This window comes from Melozone crissalis, unplaced genomic scaffold (assembly GCF_028551555.1).
Source record: "Melozone crissalis strain CALT ecotype California unplaced genomic scaffold, PUWL_Pcris_2 ptg000033l_1, whole genome shotgun sequence".
Lineage (NCBI taxonomy): Eukaryota > Metazoa > Chordata > Aves > Passeriformes > Passerellidae > Melozone > Melozone crissalis.
In genome coordinates this window covers 11,510,620-11,532,227 of record NW_026535811.1, presented here as the reverse complement: position 1 = coordinate 11,532,227, position 21,608 = coordinate 11,510,620, and the positions used below count along the sequence as shown (strand labels likewise).

The following is a 21,608-nucleotide window of genomic DNA, read 5'->3' as shown; positions in this document are numbered from 1 at the left end:
CTGACACAACTGGACCATGATTGGCCATTAAGTTAAAACAATTCACATGCTGGGTAAACAGTTTTTCAAATCACATTCCAAAGCAGCAAAACATGGAGAAGCTGAGGCTTCTCATCTTGCCAGGAGAAAAAATCCTGGCAAAGGGATTTTTCAGAAAATATCATGATGATAGTCCCTCTTGCTGGGATGTGATAGGAAGGGGGTTAAATAATAATGTTAAATGCCTTGTTAAAATAACTTGCATGAGGTGCCCATGACAGCTTCTGCTTCTCCAGCTTTGCTCCAAGGCTAAAAGGGAAATGTGTGGACAGAGAGAAATAGCACCAGGATTGTCTTGGTGGGTGCACAGCCATGCACAGCATGTTCCCCCCATGTTAAAGGGGATGAATCTGAAACAGGCCTATGGTTCCTTACCTTCTATCCCTGTAAAAAGTGCTGCTAAGAGGAAGGGTTCGGATGCCAGGGAATTAACCTGTAATTTCATGTAATTGCCTTTTTCTCTCCTTGATAGCTGATTCTGAAGCCAGAGCTGACAAAAACCCACTGCTGTATTGTATGGAAAGCTTGGCTTGTTTGTGCCTTTAAAAATGCTTGCCCTTCTGGCTGCTCTTTCTGCTTGGATTTGTAACTCAGGTGCAATGTATTGCAGTTTTCCTTGATTTCTGTGATCACTGCAGTAGTGCTGGTAACAGAAATCAAACATTTTTGCTGCCTGTTTTCACAACATTCTAACACTGGTTCCCCACAGTTTCCAGCTTCAGTTTCATCCATCATTTTGTGCTACTTGGTGCCTCTTCTCAGGCCCTAGCTTCATCTGATTGTGTGTGTAGGTTTCTTAGAAAAAGAAACTTTATAACCCACTTAGCTGCAGAGGAGAGCCTACTCAGGCATAACCAAACTGAAAAACTGAGCCTTATAAAAAACAGACCTAAAAACCCTGGAGTTCAACTGAAAGATTCTCATATGCATAATTTTTTTAATATCATAAAAATCTCATACATTTTTTATGCCAGTCTTCCGAGTTTTGTGAGGTCGATGAATGTTTCATGAAGGTTTGGGAGTGGCATTATTAAGTGTTAATGAGAATCTAGCCTTGATGAACTTGGAGCTCTGTTTCTGCTGAGAAGAGGAGAGGCTGTGAGGAGGGAAAGCTCTGGCAGGAATAGCAGGTTCCACCCTTGCCACTTTCTGACTGTGCTTAATGCAAACACTTTGTTAGACTGGGCAATGAGCCTGAGGCATGCAGGGTCAGGATGTTAGGTGCCAAAAAAGCAATGCAACCACCATGAAAGTGCTAGAATGCTTGATATTGGTGAATGTTTTGACATGGAACACTCAAATCTAGTTTAACACAGCCCTGCCTTGCTTAAAAAATTCGGTTTATGATCAGTAAATAAAATAAGCTGACATACAGGCATACAAAGCTGCATTCATTGGCTGAAAATTAAAAGCAGAGGGAAAGAAAGTAAGACATAAATCTTAGAAAATATGCACAAAAAATTGCTCTTCAATTTAGTCAATTCTGATGATCACTACACTTTTCCTGACTCTGCAGGATAATGTTGTCAAATTCACATCAATTTATCCAAAACTTCCAAAGTTAAGCACTTTTTAAAAACGTACTTCTGTGCTTTATTGCACACTTATCTTTTTTGCTGGCTGACCTTTATCATGTAAATGTGAAGGGACTTAACTGTGGCAGGCTGTGTGATTCTCTGATCAAGTCATCCTCTTTCAGTGCAATTTATTCCAGCTCTCCAGTTCTGAGATAGGAGGTGAGAAAAGACTCCTCACATTAAGCAGCTGTGCAGCAAAAGCTGCTGTCAGGTATAGATTTTAAATCCAGGGAAAGCCCAGGAGGCTCAGCCATTTGCAGGCTTTGAGGACAGTCCATAGCTGGGAGTGGAGCAACCTCTTATTTCAGCGTGGATTCATCATGGGAGCTGCAGGCTCTCCTCAGTGAAGGAGGTAAATTTTCAGTGAACTTGGCTGAATTTGCTTTCTTGGGAGGTTTGGAGTTTGTTGCTGTAGGGCTGTGCTGCTCAGTGGAAGGGGAAGAATTGAGAGGAGCATCCTTGGTGCTGGAGGCTCAGCTGACAGCCAGGCTCTGAGGTGGGGGGAAGGAAGGCACCCTTGCTGGTGAACATGCAGGCAGTGGGCACACATGGTCTGACTGTGGAGGGAAGTGGAAACCTTTTTTAGTTGCTGTTTGATCCACAGGAGAAGCCTGATTGTTGTTTCAGAACCAGGCTGCCCATAGCTCAGGCTAGACAGAACCCAGCCAGCAGGATGCTGTCTGTAGGCAGGGTGTTTCCAAAGAAAAGATGTGTATTTTCTAGAAATGTTCAGAGCCAGCAAACCTCCCTGAAAATCTATGCAAAATGAGAACTCAGTGCATCTGGGGCATCAGCATGGTGGCATGTCCCATCAGTGCCAGTGAACTCCACCTCACACACTGACAATGCCTGGTTTTAATTTGATTTGTCAGATTTCCCTGCTCTTTCACCACCCTCTGAATTTGTCAGATTTCCCTGCTCTTTCACCACCCTCTATCTTTCTCCTGCTTCCTTTTTCCCCCTGCACTCACTCCCTAGCCATCACACACAGCAAGCTTTCATTCCTTGTATTTTCCTCACTGCTTAAGGAAAGAACAGCAGAGCTCCAGAGGGGAAAAGTTAGCCAGTGAGATGCTCATTAAACAAATAAATTAGAACATATCCTCTCCCAGATGACAGATCTTTCTCAACAGAACCAGCTCCAATCCCTGTTGCTGTGTTTTTCCTGGCTGTGCATGCACCCAGCTGGGGACTCAGTGGCATTGCACAGGCGCCACTTTTTCCAGGTGTTTCCACTGGCATTGCACAGGCACCACTTTTTGCAGGTGTTTCATGGGTAGCAGAGGCATGGGGGGAAGCTGTCTGAACTGCTCTGGGATACCAGGTGGCTTCTATAGCACATCCATGCCATGGGGTCAAATTTTGGCCTCTTGGAAGGTGGGGTGGGTGTGTGGGCTCCCCAGGCTTCCCCTGCAGTGATGGAGCTGTCCCAGAATGCAGCAAATGGTGCTGACAGAGTTTCTGCCATGCCTAAGAAACCTCCTTCTCTTTCAAGGAACGGCTCAAGGAGGCTGAGGAGGTCTATAAGGCTGGCATAGAGAATTGTCCAGAGAGCTCTGACCTGCACAACAACTACGGCGTTTTCCTGGTTGACACTGGTAAGTGAGAGGGAGCACGGGATTTTTCCCTCTCTGTCTGCTTTGCTTTGGTTTATTTTATTCAGCAGTACACATCTAAAAGGGTGTCAAAAGCTTCCAAGGCAATAGATGTACCTCCATGGTAGCTTGGAAATAAATATCCCTGTGCTGCTGAGAGGGCACAGCACACTGGAATTCATTATCAGTGCAGGCACTGTGCAGCAGGGGCGTCATTCAGCCCCCCTGCTCCCCTCAGTGTTTGTCACCATCTTCACACAGGCATTTGGCCTCTTCAGTGTGAGCTGGGCAGCACCCTGACAGTACTGCCTTTTTTTCCAGCAAGGCATGGCCACATCAAATCAAATCACAGGCACACAAATGGATCATTATGGTCTCTGGAGCATGTGCAGCCCTACTTGGTGACAAAGCAGCTCTTTGACTGTAAGGCTTGAGTGCCACCACTATAGAAAGCAACATGGCTTTTAAACCACAGTAATCTGTGAAAACAAAACCTTATACACTGTGGGGTGAATTGATTTTTGAGGAGCTCTGTAATGGCATCCTTTTTTCCTGGGCTTCTGGTTCCCATCCAACTTACTTGGCACTTTCTGGCATTCACATAACAGCAACAGAAATGTCACTTTAATTGCCACCTTTTATTGACAGCTTTATAAGCAAAGCTAAGTTTGACAAATGACTGGTGGAAAGGGACTGTTGTCTCACTGTGGTCCCTCCAGAACAGAGCCAAGACTCAGTGGTGAAACAGTGTAGGCTTGAAGTGTGTGGTTGCCACCCCTTCTTTCCCCATCACACATGCCCAGTTCCAGTGGTGCTTGGGAAGAAAGGAGATGGTGTCTGTCAGTCTGCAACTGGCTGTTCTGCCTCTGACCTGACACTTGGCCATCACCCCTCTGTAGTACCAGTGTGAAACAAATACAAAACCAGAATCAATATTCATAATCAAAAGAGGCATCATGGCATTAGCAAGAGAGGTTCAGGTTCTGAATTTGGGCCCTGGCAAAATTCAAGCTTGCAAATAATAAAAATTCCTGAGTAATTTCCCTCTCATGTTGTACTCATCTTTGCTTGCCAACCCAGATAAACTGTCCTATTCCTGCCAAAATTTGTGGTTCAAATGCAGTGCAGAGCACTTTCTCTTTTTTTGCACTTTCGTACTGTGCCAAAGTCAAAACTATCATTTCCTGGTTTCCTCCTACGCTTCCCTACAGACAAACAACTGGAAAAAATCCCACTGACTCCTGCTCCTTGGGGGCTGATGTGTCAATAACCCTGCTAGAGGCATGGCAAGGCGTGAAGGCAGGGGCTGCTGCTGAGCCTGTCAGCGGCTGCGCTCTGTGCCGGCGGCACAGGGAGATGCTGGGGAGCACCACAGCAATTAACTCACAGGGCTCTGTGCAGCCAGTGCCAGCTCTGGGGAGCCACAGCTCCAGACAGCTCTGCAGTGCTCACAGACACTGAGTGTGTCTCCCTTAATGATGCACATTACCCCTGTGTGCTGAGCTGCCTGGCTGAGGGGCTGCAGTGCGTGCCCAGCTGCTTCCCAGGATGTTTTGTAGGTATAATTTTCAAAAACATCTGCCTGCTCAGTGGTGGGGAAAGATTGAGGTTGCTGCTGGATGTTTTGAAAAAGTGGTACCTTGAACAACATGTCCTCAGCCTTGGGTGAGTCTTCAACACTTCTAAACCTCTGCACAGATGTTCCTCCTCACTCCTGTAAAGGACATGCTGAGATGTGCCAGTGTATATGTTAGTTACATAGATGGTCTCAAAAAAAAAAAACAAAACTAGATCTGTGAAGATATGAAAACAAAATTCCCACAGCAGCATGTTCAGTGCCCCAACATGCACTGGCTGTTTTTGAGATCTGTTTTCCAGCTTGAAATGGAATTAAATACATTGTGAAGTGAATCAGTTAAAAAAAATGCCAACACTGAAAAGTTTTGGTGTGGACAAAGCTCTTTTAGTATTGGTTTTCATCAGGAGATTATCTGGTCTGGAGTTTGCAAGCCAATTAAATCACCCTGGGATTAAAAATGCAATATTTGCATTGCTGTAATGCTGGAACTTTATACTTCTATCATTATTTAGCTAAATAAAAAGACATTATTAAATGTGGAACTTTATGCATTGGGGTAGTGATCTTGCACCTCTCTTTTTGCTTGTGTTTTGTTGTGGTGTTGGTGATGTCATGGGCTGCAGGACCTTGCACATTTTCACACAGTGAAGCAGTGCCACCCAATGGATCCCGTGCAGCACAGAGATGGTGCCTGCAGGCTCCAAAACAACCACCTGGACACCTCTGCTCTGGGATTTATTGCCCAGAGTGGGAATTAGCTGGTCCCTGACAGCTACTCCCAGTCCTGTTGAGCAATAAATGGAGACTGAGCTGGAGCTCAGAGCAGCAGCACAGCAGAGGTGGAGGGAATAATCTCTGTTTGGAGAGAGCTGAAACTATTTGCAGTTCTGGTGGTATTTGGGGAATACTGGGGGCTTGTTCTTTATTCTTCATTCTTCATTGCCCATTTCTCCAGTGGGCCAGGGTGAAAAGGATGCTCCACCAGAAGATGGCATATGTGCCCCAGCCCCTTCCCTGAGGTGGGCTCTGTCCTTAGCACAGGGGTTGTGTCCCCACTGCTGCATGATCAAAGGGTGCTTTCAGTCAGGAGTCATCTTGTTGTGACTGGATCCTTAACTTGCAAAAAACCCACCCCTAGAAAATCTATTTCTCAGGATTGTCTCTGAATATTGGGGATTAAATCTTGGTTTGGACAGCAGTTTCTCTTATGCTTAGATTCAAAATGCTGAGGCAGGATTTCTTTCTCAAAATGTTTCCATGCTCTCTTGGTTTAGGGCAAATCTGGGAGGAAACCTCCAAAGGGGTTCCTCTAGAAAGCAGATTTAAGTGGCCCCTCCCCCAACTGGTTTGGGGAAAGATTTCCTTGTAGAAAAGTGGAAAAAACCTGTTTATTTAGCAGGCAAAGCATTCCCCAGCACAAAAAATGTACAATATTAAACAATAAGACCTCTTGCCAGTCCAAAAGAGATGACAGACTCAGCAAGTCCCTTGGTGGGCAGTAGCTCAGCTCACTCAGTCTCTGTCAGTCCCTCCAGGGCTGGAAATGCCACGGCCCAGGCCCGGCCCGGTGCCCACAGCTGGAGCTGCTGGAGCTCTGCTGGGTGTCCTGTCCAGAGCAGGGTTAAACAGGCCCAAGGAAAAGAAAAACAATACAGTCCAGGGAACTTCTCTGCCTCAGCAAGCTAAAAACTAACTAAAGGCAAAGGAGAGCCCTATCTTGCTGTCTGCAGACAACACAGTCTGTGAGAGGGATGTGGGTGAGCAAGTGCAGTTCCTGATAACAAACTCTGCCCTTCTTTCTCCCCCTTCACTCTCAGATGGTCTTAAAGATGCAAAATTTATTTCTGGGCTAAACAGACAAATGGGGATACTACAAGCATCATAAAGTCACCCCATGACACCATGCATAGAGCAATAGAAGAAAGAAAGCCAGAATGTTACCATGTGCTGAGTTTGAGACAGGTTTTTTCTGCTGCACAGGGTTTTTTCTGGTTTAATGGCTGTTTTCCTCTCTAGGGTCTCCTGAGAGAGCCATGTCCCACTACAGGCAGGCCATCCTCCTGAGCCCTGCTCACCACGTGGCCATGGTGAACCTGGGCAGGCTTCACCGCTCCCTGGGGCAGAACAAAGAGGCTGAAGTGTGGTACAAAAGGTGAGGATTTGGGCTGGGACACAGAGGGATTCCTTCTGGCTCTGTATGGCTTGTCTCTGCTAAAGAATTTCTGTTATGTGGATTTATTGGTGCATGTGTGGGGTTTCCTCCCTTCATTCTCCATCTGTCTGCAATAGATGTGGCTGGTTTTGGGGAGTGCTTGGAAAAGCAGCATGGGCTCAGGCAGTGTTGATATCCCTGGACTATTCCCAAGCCCCCAGGATGGACACTGCTGCTTTTGGCTGGGGGATGCTCTGATAAAGTTGGAGGTTTCTCGGTGGCAGGAGCAGGCTGTATTAGCACAACTCCCAGCCTGCTGGAAGGTGGTCTGTGGTTGCTGCACCAGGAACAGCCAGAAGTGCTGCACAGCTCAGCACCAAACCTTTGGCACCATTAGGAACTCTGGTCCTTCCCAGCAGTGTTCCAGCATTCAGGCTCTGAATCCTGGTATGCAGCAGGATGGGTTGGGTGGGAGTATTACATGGATTTGTGCTCACCTTGCCCAGGTTTCATCACTGTCAACCATCCCCACCCCTGCTGCAGGCTCATTGAGGGCACTTTGAAGGTGGCTCCTTCTCCTTCTCCTTCTCCTTCTCCTTCTCCTTCTCCTTCTCCTTCTCCTTCTCCTTCTCCTTCTCCTCCTTCTCCCCCTCCTTCTCCCCCTCTTTCTCCCTCTTTCCCCCTCTTTCCCCTTCTCCTTCTCAGCTGGCTGGTGGGATTACTGCTGTGAGCACATTCATCCCTCCCCCGGGGATTTGTCCTTCCCAGGCTGGGATGGAGCAGAGCTTTGATTCTCCATCCACCACAAGCCCACCTCGCTCTTCCTCTTTGCTCCTCCCACGACTGAAGCTTGCGTTTTTCCCACCCCCAGGGCGCTGAAGGTGTCCAGGAAGGCGGAGATCCTGTCCCCGCTGGGGGCTCTGTACTACAACACGGGGCGCTACGAGGAGGCGCTGCAGGTGTACCGGGAGGCGGCGGCGCTGCAGCCTTCCAGCAAGGACACCCGGCTGGCGCTGGTGAGCGGGGGCCAGGGCAGCAGCACCCACTCAGCCTGGGGCAGAGGGCTGAGATGGTGTCCTGGCTTAGGGAAAATCTGGGAGAAAACTTCCCAAAGGGGCCCCTCCAGAAAGCCAACCCATGCCGTCCCCTCCCCACACCTGGTTCGGGAAAAATTTCCTCGTGAGAAGTGGAAAGAACCTGTTTATTTAATAGGCAAAGCACTCCCCAGCACAAAAAATGAGCAATACCCCACGACAAAGCTCTTTGTTGCTCTGAAGAGATGACAAATTCAGAAAGTCTCTCTGGTGAGTGGTTGCTCTGTTATCAGTCCCTCTGGCACTGGGAAGGGCTGCAGAGCAGGTCCTGGCAGGCTGCGAAGTGTTCTTGGTGTTTCCCCAGGTCCTGGTCTGCAGCAGGTTCGAATGGTTCCAAGGAAAGGGAAAGAAAAACAGGCCAGGGAAAGCTAGGAGTGCCTCAGCTAGCTAAACTAACTAACTAAAAAGCAAAAGGAGCGTGGTGTTCTGCCCTGTCCATGCCCAGAAAACAACAGTGTTCCAGCAGACTGTGGAGGAGTGAGTCCAGTCCCTGATAACAAAACTCTGCTGCTTCTTCTCCCCACCTTTGCTCTCAGGTACAGAATATAATATCCAGCATAAACAGAACACCTGACTGGGGATATGTGGTGTTACATTTTAGTTAAATGGTATGCTCTGTCTCACCCCTCCAAAATGTAGGGTTTATTCCAAGTGTGTGATCCTCCCCTGAAGTATCATGGATCTGTAATCCATTGGCTCAGGTCTATTCCGTGCCCACTTTGAATCTCCCTGTTAAACTGTGCGAGGGAGATGAGAATCTCTCTTAGCCCTTTGCTCTCTTGGTCCTTTCTCCCTAGGCTCTCCCTCCCTGTCCCTTTCCCCCTTCTCCCTCAGAAACCATGCTGCTCCTGGAGGTGGCACCCCAAATAAACCCTCACCTAATGAGCACCCTCAGAAGCTGTGTGGAGTCTCCTTGCCTGCCTGCTGCTACCAGTGAACATACAGCTTAGGGGGCCCCCAGGGATCCCCTAAATGAACAGCATCAGGGATACAAGCATCATAACATCACCCTGGGACAGCTGTTCAAGAGTGTAACACTGGCTCTGTTACAGGCTCAGGTTCTGGCCATGATGGGGCGGACGAAGGAGGCGGAGAAGATGACGAACCACATCCTTAACGAGGATGCAGAGTGCCTGGAGTGCTACCGCCTCCTGTCAGCCATCTACAGCAAGCAGGAGCTCTATGCCAAGGTACCATGCTGTGGGATAGCCTTGTCCCAAGGGCTCACACACGGGGCTCAGGTTGAGTTTTACACTCCGTCTCTCTGGGGAGAAGCCACGTGCCTCAGCGCACATTCGATAGATTATTTCTTCACTAAAACCTTCAGTTTATTTATGTACTAAGACTGAAGCTAAGCAGTGTGGTTTTCTTATCACTTATACCTCCTGCTGCTGTCAGCCCCAGTGCCCATCAGTGCTAGGCTGTCTCAGATCCTGAGATGTTGGAAAGTCTCTTTTTCCCAGCCCCACAATTGAAGAAGGAGTCAGGATTCCTCGGCTCTGGTTTTCAAGGTTGTTTATTTTCTGTTATCGATTCATTCTTTTTCTGACGCGCTGAGGTCTGTCTAGCAGGTTGTTCCGTGGCACACTGCACACCCCTGAGGTGTGTTAGTGTTTTATACTAAGAACTATGTGTAATTTATTTACAATAATTTTCCAATACTTATCACCTATGTTAGACAGTGTGTTCCTACTCTAAACCAATTCAAAAGTGCCACCATCACACAGAAGATGGAGGTTAAGAAGAAGAAAGAGGAAGGACAAGGCACACCCAGATCCCTCCATCTTGGCTTCTGAACCCCCATTCTAAAAACCCCAAATTTCTACTTTTCCACCCTATGACAAACTAACTGTCATTCTGCTTAAACTCTTGTGGCTTGTAGATCTTCACATAAAGTTGGTAATTTTCTCCATGGGTTAAAATCGAAGGCACAGGTGTCTTTGGCTCTGTGCCAAGGCCTCTGAGCCCCCAGCCAGGGGCTCAAGCCCTCCAGGACAGCCAGAGGGATGTCCTGGGTTCCAACACAGGCATTTAAAAATCTCATTTCCCTGTGTGTTAATGATGTGGGGCAAACAAGGGATGGAAGAAGGTGATTCTTAAACTGGTAGTCCATAGTGGTGAGGAAAGAATGAGAAGTGGGAAGGCACTGAATGGAAGGCACACAATGTCCTCTTGTTTTTTCACAGGCACTTGAAGCTATAGAAAAAGCGCTTCAGCTAAAACCAAAGGATCCAAAAGTCATATCAGAGCTCTTTTTCACTAAAGGAAACCAGCTAAGAGAACAGAATCTCCTTGACAAGGCTTTCGAGGTATGACTGCTCTAAGACCTACCGGTGGTTTTATAGGGTAAAAGACAGAGTTTGCTCCTTGTGTGTGAAACTCCCTGGTGCAACACCCTGGCTGCTGTTGGCCTTAGGAGCTCAGAGTCTGTCACTGATACAGAGAAAGCTATGAGGCAGCTAACTTTACCAGACTTAATTGCAACTTTTTTCCTCATTCCTCAAAGGAAATACTGCTCCCTGCTCTGAGAGGTTAAGGACAGAATTGTGGTGGGATTCACCTTAGCTCCATCCAGCCCCAGCCCCTCTTGCTGTCAGTGACCAGCTCCAGGTGGCTCAGCTGGAAGCTTGGGGACCTGTGAGAGCTCACCATGTTGTTATATATCACTTCAGAAGCCAGTAACTGGGAGGTTGGCTTATCCTGTGAAGAAGGATGCTTGATAGCTCAGAAATTGTGTTAGCATTAATAATAGTGCAGAAGCAACCTGGTCTAGTGGAAGGTGTCACTGCCTGTAGGAGGGGAGCTGGAAGTAGATAATCTTTAAAGTCTCTCCAAACCCAAACCATTCCACTATTCTCTGATTCAGAAAATATTAATTGGACTGTTCTGAATATTCTCAATATCCCTAAAGACGTTTAGTCCTGATTTGAAAATCCTTTCCTGTTGTGACAGTGTAAAAACACTGCTGCTTGACAGACTCCAGAAGGTCCTAATGGCTTCTTCTCCCCCTCTCAGTGTCAGTGGGGAAGGAAAGCACTGCCCTCAGGTCCTTGTGAGACCTCCACACAAGTGGCTGTCCCAGAGTCTGCTGCCAGCTCCAAATTAAAGCCTTGCAGATAAAGAGCAATCACATGGCTTGTAGTTGGCTGGGCTTGTGCTTGGCACTTCCTAAGGAAATCACCGTGCTGTGCAGGAGACCCCAGTGGTGCAGGGGGCAGGGTGGCAGGTTGGCTCCTCTCAGAGTGCAGGAAAAGCACACATTGGCAGGGAAAACCTGTGAGATGAGCTGAGCCATGGAGCAGCACGTTCTGTGCCTCTTCTGCAAAGAAACTGAAATTCATTTTATGTGTTGGATATGAGAGGAATTTGAATTCCATTCTGAATGGCTTCAGGAGAGGAAACTGTTTCTCTTTCCCCTCCAGCACTGGTTTTGTTTGAAGAGTCAGACCCCTAACCTAGAAATGTTTCCTGTTTCTGTAGAGCTATAAACGGGCTGTGGAGCTCAACCCAGACCAAGCACAGGCCTGGATGAATATGGGAGGCATTGAGCACATCAAGGTATGACAGTTTTGGTTTTCCTTAAGCTGCCAGGTGCAGACACTACTACACAGGACAGAAAGCTAAATTGGTTTCAGACTGACAAGAGTTGCATGTTTGTGAACAGCAAGTCCCTTGACATATTTTATCCAAAAAGGAAGGAAGTCTCTTCACCCCAGCTGGAGTTCCCAACCAGGTGGCTTGGTAAAGCAGATCTCGTATTTTTAGAGTGCAGGCTGCAAGGAACAACCTTCTCCTCTTAAAAGCTTTCCTGCTTCAGTTGTTGACCTACCTTAGAAAAATGTCACCCTGAGTTGACTTTTAAGGTTCTTCTCTACCTAACTAATTTAATAAAGATGTCTAATGCAGAATACTGGCATGAAATTATGGAAATAGGCAGCCTGCCCTGTGGTTGCTTATTCTTTTGAATACTTTAGCATATCATTATGATTTGGGTCCTAACGAGTCACATTGTGTGATGTCCTTAAGCTATCCTCTTGCTGAGTAAAATTAACTCTTCTAGTGCAACACAACAAAAAAAAGTAAATCTATTTCTTGCTGTGTGAGTTTCATCAAATTTAGGTCAACAGCACATTTGGTGATCTATTTCATAAAGAAGAATTATTTTTGTAACCCAGCAATGTCAGGTTTTTTAAACTCTGTTTCCCCTGTGTCTTGTTTTTCACTTCACCCTGGGAACAAACTTTCTGTGTGGAATGGGAATGAGACCTGCCACTCATTTTCTTTGCAGGGGAGCTACATCACTGCCCGTGACTACTACGAGAAAGCCTTGCAGCTGGTTCCAAACAGCAAGCTGCTGAAGGAGAATCTGGCCAAGCTGGATCGCTTGGAGAAACGGTTTCAAGAAGTCCAGGAGAAAGACCAAACATAGCAATCAGTCACCAGCAGGAGGACACTCTTGCCCCTTGGAGAAGAGTGTGGTGGAAGCCTGTTGCTCAAAGTGATGCTGAAAGAGCTTTGATAGGACTCAGAATTATGGAAGGCAAACTTGGAATGCATACTTAGGTTCAATCAAAGTTACAGGATCCTACGGGATCCTTGGGTCCTGTGGGATGTGCTGGAGCATGAATGAAAACCTTCCTTTAATCAAGATTTACACCTAGGCTGTTCTAGTCACACCAGGAGTGTGGGTGGGACATGCACCTTCAGTATCTTGGTTGTCACCAGGGAAACCATGGAGACAAGGCACTCATCCATTGCAGCAGGGGTGAAGGAGCACCTCCTGTTCCTCCACACACAGGCTCACCTCATCCATGTAGAGCACCACTGATGGGCTTCATTGCAAGTGCTGCAGACAGGAAAGATGGTCATAATGGTCACATAAAAAAGGTTCCAAGGGGTTAATGCTGAGGAAATGGTGGTCGCTTTTACAGCTCCAAATGGGACTTGAAAATTACTCTAAAGAAAGGGGAAACTATTTAAATGTCACCCTGGAAGGATGATTCTACAAGTAGGACAGATGATCCTTTGAGGGAAAACCTAGCCTGAATGTTTTATTCATTAGACAATAATTTTGTGGTAATTCAGGTTCATGATGTCACTTTTGTCAAATATCATATGGCTTTACCCTTTGCCCTCTCCCTCCAGGCCAAATAATTATTACTCTGAAAAAAACTGAAGCATCCAAAGGCAATGGGAAGCTCTAGGATTACTTGTCCTCCTGCTCAGTCCCCAGTATGGAAAACAAACAACCTATCTAATCAATATAGGAGGTAAAGTAAAGCCACAGGGAGATTAGGGAACATTTCCTAGCCTGGAAAGGTACGAAGGAGGCTCTTTTATGGATGTGCAGGGACAAAGCCCATTTATCATGGTGATAACACTGACAAAATACTTGGCCAAAGTGTTCTCACCACTCCCCTAAGAGATACAGAAAATGACCTATAGCTGATCAGTCATAAATCTATATTTTTAAATACTGATGTGGGAAAACAGATTCTCTTCAGAACTGAGGCTTTTATTTTTGAGCTTTATTTATTTAACTTATAATAATCAAATAATTAATATATATTTTCTCTGTTTTATATGAATTGGGCAATATCCCTCACAGCTGACCAGAAGGTTGGGCATTGTGACTCATATTGTCTGAAAAGGGACTCATATTAGGAAAAGGGAGTACCAATGAGGCATGCTGGAATAATTCCCTCTCATTCTAAGTGACTGCAGAGCACTTTGGACCACACTGGCCCTGCAATAGCAGCACTTCTGCTGCTTCCACTGGGGTTTGCACCAGTTCCCAGGGAGCATTAATGGGATCTGCTTCCTGCCTTTGGGTTTGGACACCAGGGTCAGTCACCAGTTTGTTCCTCTTGCAGCACTAAACTGCTGGAAAAGTTGTTTTGTTTGAGCTTGACTGTGGCCAGCAGCCCGGGGTCTGGCATTGTTAGTACAGTTCAGGTAGGTGTACAATGCCCAAAAAAACATCTGTCAGGAAAAGCCTGGCACTGCTGTGGTGCCCGGATTTAGCTGTCCATGGCACTTCAGCACTCTCCAAGTTCCCTCAGTGGGATGGCTCAGCCATGTGCTGAGGTTGTGCTGGCTTCCTTTGACAAGCCTGGCAATAACAGTGTCTTGCTGCACAGGTGATGGTCAGGTTACTGAGGAATTATTGATGTGACTCCAACTGTGTTTGGAGCTCCCAGGTGGTGCAGTTGTCTGCCCTGTCAGGGTTTATGGACCTGCCAGAGCCATGGCTGTGCATCCACTGAGACCAGGCTGGATGGGCCCCACTGGCCAAGGAGAGCAGCCAGCCACAGCTGGGCAGCAGTGAAAAACTGCTGGGGAGAAGAGGTGGCACCACAAATCTTTGGGTTCTCTCCTCCAAACCAGCTTCCAGGGGAGCACTGAGATCAGAACAAGCAAGTTGCTTCACTGTTGAGTTTTCTGCTCCCAGCCCAAGCAGCCTACTTCACTTCATGGGGCCAGGGACAGGTTTAGCTCCTGGGGCTGGCTCAGCACCCCTCTCTTGTTTTTTCACACAGCTGTTGTGGCTGTGGACTGGCTGAACATTTCATTTCTGCAGGTCCCCAGGGCAGGTGCTCTGCTGGCTGCCTTGCACACAGTAGATCTGCACGCCCCTGGGCTGCCAGGATGGCCTGGAGGAGGTGGCATCATGCCAGCACAGTGCCATGGGATGGGGACACCAAAGCTGAAATGGCCTCTGACAGCAATCAGCTCCCCAACATGCACTGCAAGGTCACAGATGGTTCCTTGCTGGGATATTCAGAGGTAGCTGGACCAGAAAGCTCTATACCTGTCCCCAAGGTGAGCCTGTCTCTGGGACAGCTCCCCAAAGGTCTGTGTGCCCAGGCTGGCTGTGCTGCAGTGAATTTGGGGCTGGCAGAACAGTGTTTGGTGCTGCCCTGACAGGGGTACCATGCAAAGCCCCCAGGGAGGAGGCACCTGCAGAGTGCCCCAGCAGCCAGCTGAAGGTCAGTGGGTAGCATGGGGGGAGATGTGCCTCCTTTAAAAATGTGTATCAGCTATCAACTTTGCCTCAAAAGATGTATTAAATAAATACTATATATATTATACAGGCCTCACTGCAGTTTGTGGCTTTAAATAGTGGCCAATGAAACATATTTTTTCAAATACAGAAGTTGTATTTTTTATAGCAATGCTTTGTGAGGGGGAAGACTTAGTTTTATGTTTTTAACTTCAGCATAAATCTTAGTTTGTCTTTCCTGAGGGACCTGGTAGAAATTACTGTCTCCTGCTTGTCCTAAAATCTGATCAAAGCCATCCTGACCTCCTAAAACTTGTGTATGTATAGAAGTGTAATGCAGCTTTGGATGCCCTCCTCCCAGATGCTAGAGAAGGATTGATTACCATTTGTGCAACACTGTCTTACTTGGAGAAAATGGAGAAAGATGCCCCAGTAAGAGAGGTGGTTTACTGGAAGGCAAGGCACATCCGCTTGCCTGAACCAGGCTGATAATGAACATAGGCAGGGATTTTAATGCCAGTGGCAGCAGTTTGCATTTCCGTGCCCAAAGGCCGGCCCTCCACACCTTGGAGCTGGGTTTGTAGTTCTGCAGAGAGGAGAGCTCAATAATGAACCCCATGTTCCTGGACCAGCACTTTATACCCCATCTATGCAGGATGACAGGCTGCAAACTGGCAGCAGACTGGGAGAATGGCTCAGAGCATGGGCTACCAAAGCAGTTAAACCCCTGTGAAGCTCTGAGCTGACTCCCTGTCCTGTTGGCACCCATGCTGCAGTGCTGTGTTTGTTCAGGGCATCAATCATGTCAAAGGTTTATTGCAGGCAAAGAATGGAGTATAATATGAAATGGGTTACCTCCACCAACATGGAATGCAATTGTGCAAGGTAAATCAAGCAACTTACCTTGTGATAACTTTATATTATCCTAATTAATCATAGGAAATGTTCTCTTCCTCCAGCATCACACAGCTTCTAAAACAAAGAGTTATAAATACATTGTTTTCTACCAGTTGCAGTGCTCAGCATGGTTAGCAGAGATTGCAGATTAATAAATGGCTGCAGATCTGCCTGGTGGGGGAGAGTTCATGCTCTCTGCAAGTTTCATTGGATAAACCTCAGTGCTCACTAATTTTAAAGCAGAGAATTAATGGAAAGCTGGTTAAACAGGACTCTGATGTACTCACTGTACATTTTAATCCTAAATGAGAAACATAATAATTGTGTTGCTTTTTCCTTTCCCCATGAATAATATTTGCAGCTGATGGATTTTATTTTATTGCTTATTTAAATTCCAGTGTTCTCTGCTTCCATCCCTTTTCTGTCCCCCAGGATAAATGATGCAGTGGGGGGTATTTTCTTTCTCTCATGGACTTCTTGGACTAGATTTTCCTACAAATGTGCAGGCAATTTGTTTTGGCCAAACAGTAAGTGAATGCAGCAGTGCAAATGGCCTTCATTCCAGAGGAGGACAAGGGGCTGGGCATGCATGCATGGGAGTAGAAAGATGTACAAGTCAAAAAAATTCAAAATAAAGAGCCTAACTTGCAGGCGAGGCTGGATGCCCCTAAAATGATCTAAAAACTATTTCTGTAACTCTCCACAGTTACAGAAATCAGGCCAGATACGGTGTACAATATTGGTGAAAGAAGATAATGGTCAGTCTAATTTATTAATTAAGCAATTTAGAATATTATTATATGGTCTTTTGCCCCACTTGTCCTCCAGGTCATTGAAACAGCTGGTGTATGCTTAAGTCTCTTCAATCTTTATGTGATTAAGTTGACCAAGTGCTCAATTTCTATCTTTCATATATGCAATTATGCACAATCTTTCAAAACATTAGCCCTTAGAGGGCTTTTCCCCCAACCTTCAGTCTCTTGCAGCAATTTCAAAATGCACCATTTTGCTTTCATGTACATTTAAACCCAGCAGCGAAAGAGAAAAAAAAAAAAAAAAGAAAAAGAAAAAAAACAGCGCTTGGCATTCACTGGTGTTTTAATGTGGCAAAGTTGCTTCAGGTAACCTTGATAACTTTGTGCAAAAGTTCATTGCCATGTTTGTACTGACTTGCTGAGAATTTTTTCTTCTGGAAAATACCCCCAGTGGTATCCTCTGTAAAAGTTACAGCTGTAACACGACTGTATTACTGTAGAAATCTCTGCCTGAAGTGAATGTCACGCTGCGTGTTCCTCTCATGCAGAAGTTGTTTGCATTGCCTGTTGTTCATATGGTTCTTATTTCTGTATCTAATTTTTTAAATTAGCTGTGCATATCTTTTTAAGAAAGAAGAAAACCAACCAAACAAAAACAAAACCACAAGAAAACAGCCCCGTGGATTGGAAATATTTTAAAAATAAATTCATTCTTAGCAGCAGCTGGATGTATGTCAGTGATGCAGGAATTTGCAAAGTCTTTGCTTCTTTCACAGTGGGATTTATGGCTAGATTTCACATCAAGGAGTTATGCTCGAAGTCTTTGCAGAAGAAAATGTATGTAAATGTCTATTTTATATAAAAAGTAAGAAAAGTAGGTGCTGTGCCTGGTTTTGTTCTTTTTCTTTAGGACCAGCCATGAACACGTTGTTCTGGAGGTGGAAGGCTGAAGTTTCTTACTCCACTTGACTTATATTTTATTTTACATGCTCTGAATTCCAGGTTATTGGTCATGTAGGAGCAACTGTGCAGCATATGAGTTTGAGTCTGTGCATATAAAAACATTGGAGCAGGCATTTTGTGGAGCCTGAGCATGAGAAAAGATGTGGGCTGGTGCTCACACAGCCTTGATGACTGAACATGTTATACTGACATAAGCTCTTCATGTCAGGCTTTATGCCTCTGTCAGGAATGTGTCAAACAAATCCACAGAGTGCAAAGAGAAAAAACCTGAGATTAAAAAGAAACTAATTTTGTTGTAAATCCCTTCTTCCTGGCACACATTCCTGCATGCCTCCAGGGTTTGAGTTCACTTGGGATAGTAATGGTGATAAACACCTCTATTGAAAATGGAGCTGAAAGAGAATCAAAAGCCCTGCACACATGCCATGGTGTTTCCTGCCATCCTGGTGTGTCCAAAATGCCCTGTAGTATGAAGGGGAGTGATGACAGTGGGGGGACATGAGATCCTGCTGCTGCCCATGGAAACGGGCAGTAAACTCCAAACAGGTGAGACATGGTGAGAGAGCCTCCAAACCCAGGTGTGCTGCAGCCCTGCAGCCTCAGCTGCTAACACTGATTGACACCACAGCCATTAAAAGGGCTCATCAGCTGAGTGGTTCCTCCTGTGAGAGGTGGAGCTCCAGCACTGGTCACTTTTCCTGAGCTGTGGTGGGAGCAGGACTCCTCTGCTTGTGTGCCTTCTTCTATGTGGTGAGTCCTGTCTGTGGGGAGGTGAGCCCCAGTGTGGGGTTTATGGTGGTGACCATTGGTGTTATCTGCTCTTTTGAGGTACCAAAAAGGTGAAAGTAGCCAGTCAGTGTCACAGGTTGGTGTATTTGCCCTGGTGAGGGGAATTTAGGCTGCCTTTGCTGTAGCTGTGTGAGGATTGGGAGCCTCTCATAGCTTCTCTGTGTAGGTGCTACTCACCAGAGCCCTTCTTGGCTGCTGAGGTGGGTGACCCATTGCTGTGCAGCCTGCCCAGCTGCCATGTGGTCCCTTGGCTGTGAAAGAAAGACAAATATTTTGGTCCTGCTGAGCTTGGGAACTGCTCTCCCTAGGGCACCAGGTCAAACCCTTCTTGCACATCCTCCTGCAGTGGCTTATGTCTTCATAACTCCCTGTCTGGCCTGTTCTACACCCATGTGAAAATTCATGTCTTTTAGGTGGGAGAGGGAAATAGGCACTAGCTGGTTGTGAAGTGGTTCAAGCCAGGCAGGAGAATGATGATGTTCAGGGTAACTTGCTGCTGGTAATGAACCCAGTGCTAAAACCACTCTCCTGCTGAGGCAAGAGATGGGCTAACCAGCTAACTGCAGTTCCTCCCACCCTGCTCCTGTATGGTGCTGCTCCTGCTGCTGGTGTTATTTCTCTCACCACCTAAGGGAATGGTGTTTTCTCCACCATTGACCACCTTGATAAAGTTTGTTTATTTTCTGCTTCACTAGTGGACTTGCTGCTCTAGCAATAATCACCACAGCCTCTTGTTGGAAAAGCCAGTCAGCACCAAGCACTAGGGAGAGTTTGGTCCAGGTCAGTGGCTTAGAAAATTGTGCCTGGGCTTTGCAGTGGTCAGGTGCTTTGAGGACAGAGAGAGAGGTTGGTCTGAACAGGGCAGCAAGCAGCTGAGCCCCTCTACAGCCTGGAATGCTGCAGGAGTTGTGCAGGGATCCCCAGAACCTTGTGGGGTGAGTCCTGCTGGTCACTGCTGAGCTCAAAGAGTGTTTTTGGTGGTCTGGGTAGCAGAGGGAGTTGTGGGCTCCTTGGTGCTCTAGTGCTCTCATAAGTGGTGTGAGAACTGGTGAGCTTTCTAATGCCTACTGCCAACCTTCATCATACAGCATGACCTTCAAGCCTACACAGAGGGCATCAGCTCCAAAGTTAGGGAGTGGTATCACTTTGGATCCAGTCTCAGTCTTGTGGTGACTCTAGTGAATTATTCCAGGCTCTCACCCAAGCAGAGTGTGAGTACCTCCTAAACCATGACCTGTGGGGGTACCAGTTGTTGGTTTTTCTGGGTCTGGATTGAAGGCACTTGAGACAGTAATTTGTGTTTGGACTCAAGTGTTTATTATTTCTTATCAGTAAAACAGTCTCACTACTGTGAGCTTTTCATTAGAAGGCACAAAATGGCTCACAGTCTCTTGTTACAAGGTCTTTTAAGACTAAATTATCCAATTAAGAACGGACACCTAGATTATTTTCCCTTTTAACCCAATAACTGATCCCACAGAGCTGCAATGCAGACTTTTCTGCCCAATTACAAAATGCCACCCAAACCCATGGAGAAGAAGGAAGAAGAAGCATGAAGAAAAAACCCAGGACAACACCCTGTGCCTTCCATCTTGCTTCCATCCACAACATACTCAAAATCCCAAAACCTACATTTCTCACCAAGTGATACACCTACACTACTCTATAATCTATTTCACACTTTTGTGGATTCTAGCTCTATCTTGAAGTGTAGGAAACTTTCTCCATGAATGAGGGTCAAAGACAGTGCTCCCCTGGGGGTCAGGGCACCCCAGAGCAGACAGAGAAATATTCCCAGTGCCCTGGGTTTCCACAATGAGCATTGCATTGCTTCTGTTTGTGTGGCTGGGACTAGCCATCTTATCCCTTGGCTTGGGAGAGGCAGGGGACCCCTCCTCGAGGCATCAGACAGGAGGGATTCAAGAGTGATTTTTAGAGAGTGTAGACACAGGCCAGCAGAAATGAGTTGAGGAATAGCTGCTGTCCTCAGCAGGGGAGCCAGAGGCCTGACACAAGCCCTGTCCCCCAGCCTGCAGAAGCAGACCTCCAGCTGGTGAGGGAAATTGCAATTCTTTTTTCCTTGTGTCCCAAGTGCTGTGGATCACTTCTGCTGTGTGATCCTGGTGGTGATGGCTGTGTTCTGGGCTGGCCCAGAGGAGCAGCACCCCTTGTTCCCCCACCCAGCACGGGTCTGCCAGCCTGTCACTGTCACTGTGTGTGTCACTCCCTGCTGGGGGAGGACTGGAGGCATTTTCCCTAGAAAACATAGGTGGGATTGTCACAGATTTATCTCCAGCTGCACATTCAGTGAAGCATCAAAGCCTTAATTAGAGCCAGCTGTCCCTAAGTCAAACTGTGCCCATGCTCCCTGCCCACATTGCTGAGGCACTGCTGGTGCCAAAAGGGATGGAAGGAAGCTGTGTCTCCTTGGGCTGTGGGCCAGAGCAAAGATGGAAGGAAGCTGTGTCTCCTTGGGCTGTGGGCCAGAGCAAAGATGGAAGGAAGCTGTGTCTCCTCTGTGGGCCAGAGCAAAGCTGAGCCTGAGGGCTGGGCCAGCTCCCTTCAGGGACATCCCTGATAGTGACTTCACTGTTCAGGGACATCTCAGATGGTGACTTCACCGGCACAGGTTAAGTACTTCAGGCATAGAAGCTTTTAAAAATAAACTTAGATAGGTCTGGTGATGTCATTACAACCTGCTTCACTTCTTAATTTTGTTAGTCCCAGGTGAAATTCATTAAGAATAATTAGGCTACTGGATGAAATCTAAATTTGGGGTTTTTTCTGGCTGTGCACACACACATGATGAAAGTACCTGAGGGGAGAGCTCAGCTTTGCACACATCAGCTTCTTCTACAGAACTGCAATTTCTCTGTGTTTTCGTTGATCTCCGTGGAATTGCCTTCAGCAATTCCAGCACTCAGCCTGCAGCTCAAGCTGGAGTGTCTTGGTTGAGGCAAATGTGGGAGAAAGCTTCTGAAGGGCTCCTCTAGAAAGCAGAGTCAAGGGGCCTCTCTCTCAATTGCTTGGGGAAAATATTTCCTTGGGGAAAAGTGGAAAAATCTGTTTATTTAAAGGCAAAGCATTCACTAGCACAAAAAGAAAAGAACAATATTAAACAATAAAACTTCTTGCTGCTCTAAAAGAGATGACAAACTCAGAAAG

The 21,608-nt window shown here is 46.6% G+C and overlaps 1 protein-coding gene across 1 annotated transcript in view; it reads left to right on the top strand.

The window, feature by feature from the left end:
- Window positions 1-13,664, top strand: part of TMTC1 (transmembrane O-mannosyltransferase targeting cadherins 1) — a 139,001-nt gene extending 125,337 nt beyond the window's left edge. Inside the window, exons 14-20 of the mRNA XM_054281921.1 lie at window positions 3,112-3,214; window positions 6,807-6,942; window positions 7,814-7,958; window positions 9,089-9,226; window positions 10,223-10,345; window positions 11,517-11,594; window positions 12,325-13,664. Coding sequence (XP_054137896.1) covers window positions 3,112-3,214; window positions 6,807-6,942; window positions 7,814-7,958; window positions 9,089-9,226; window positions 10,223-10,345; window positions 11,517-11,594; window positions 12,325-12,465 — 864 coding nt within the window. The 3' untranslated portion in view covers window positions 12,466-13,664. The remainder of the gene's footprint in view (window positions 1-3,111; window positions 3,215-6,806; window positions 6,943-7,813; window positions 7,959-9,088; window positions 9,227-10,222; window positions 10,346-11,516; window positions 11,595-12,324) is intronic.
- The last annotated feature ends 7,944 nt before the right edge of the window (window positions 13,665-21,608 follow it).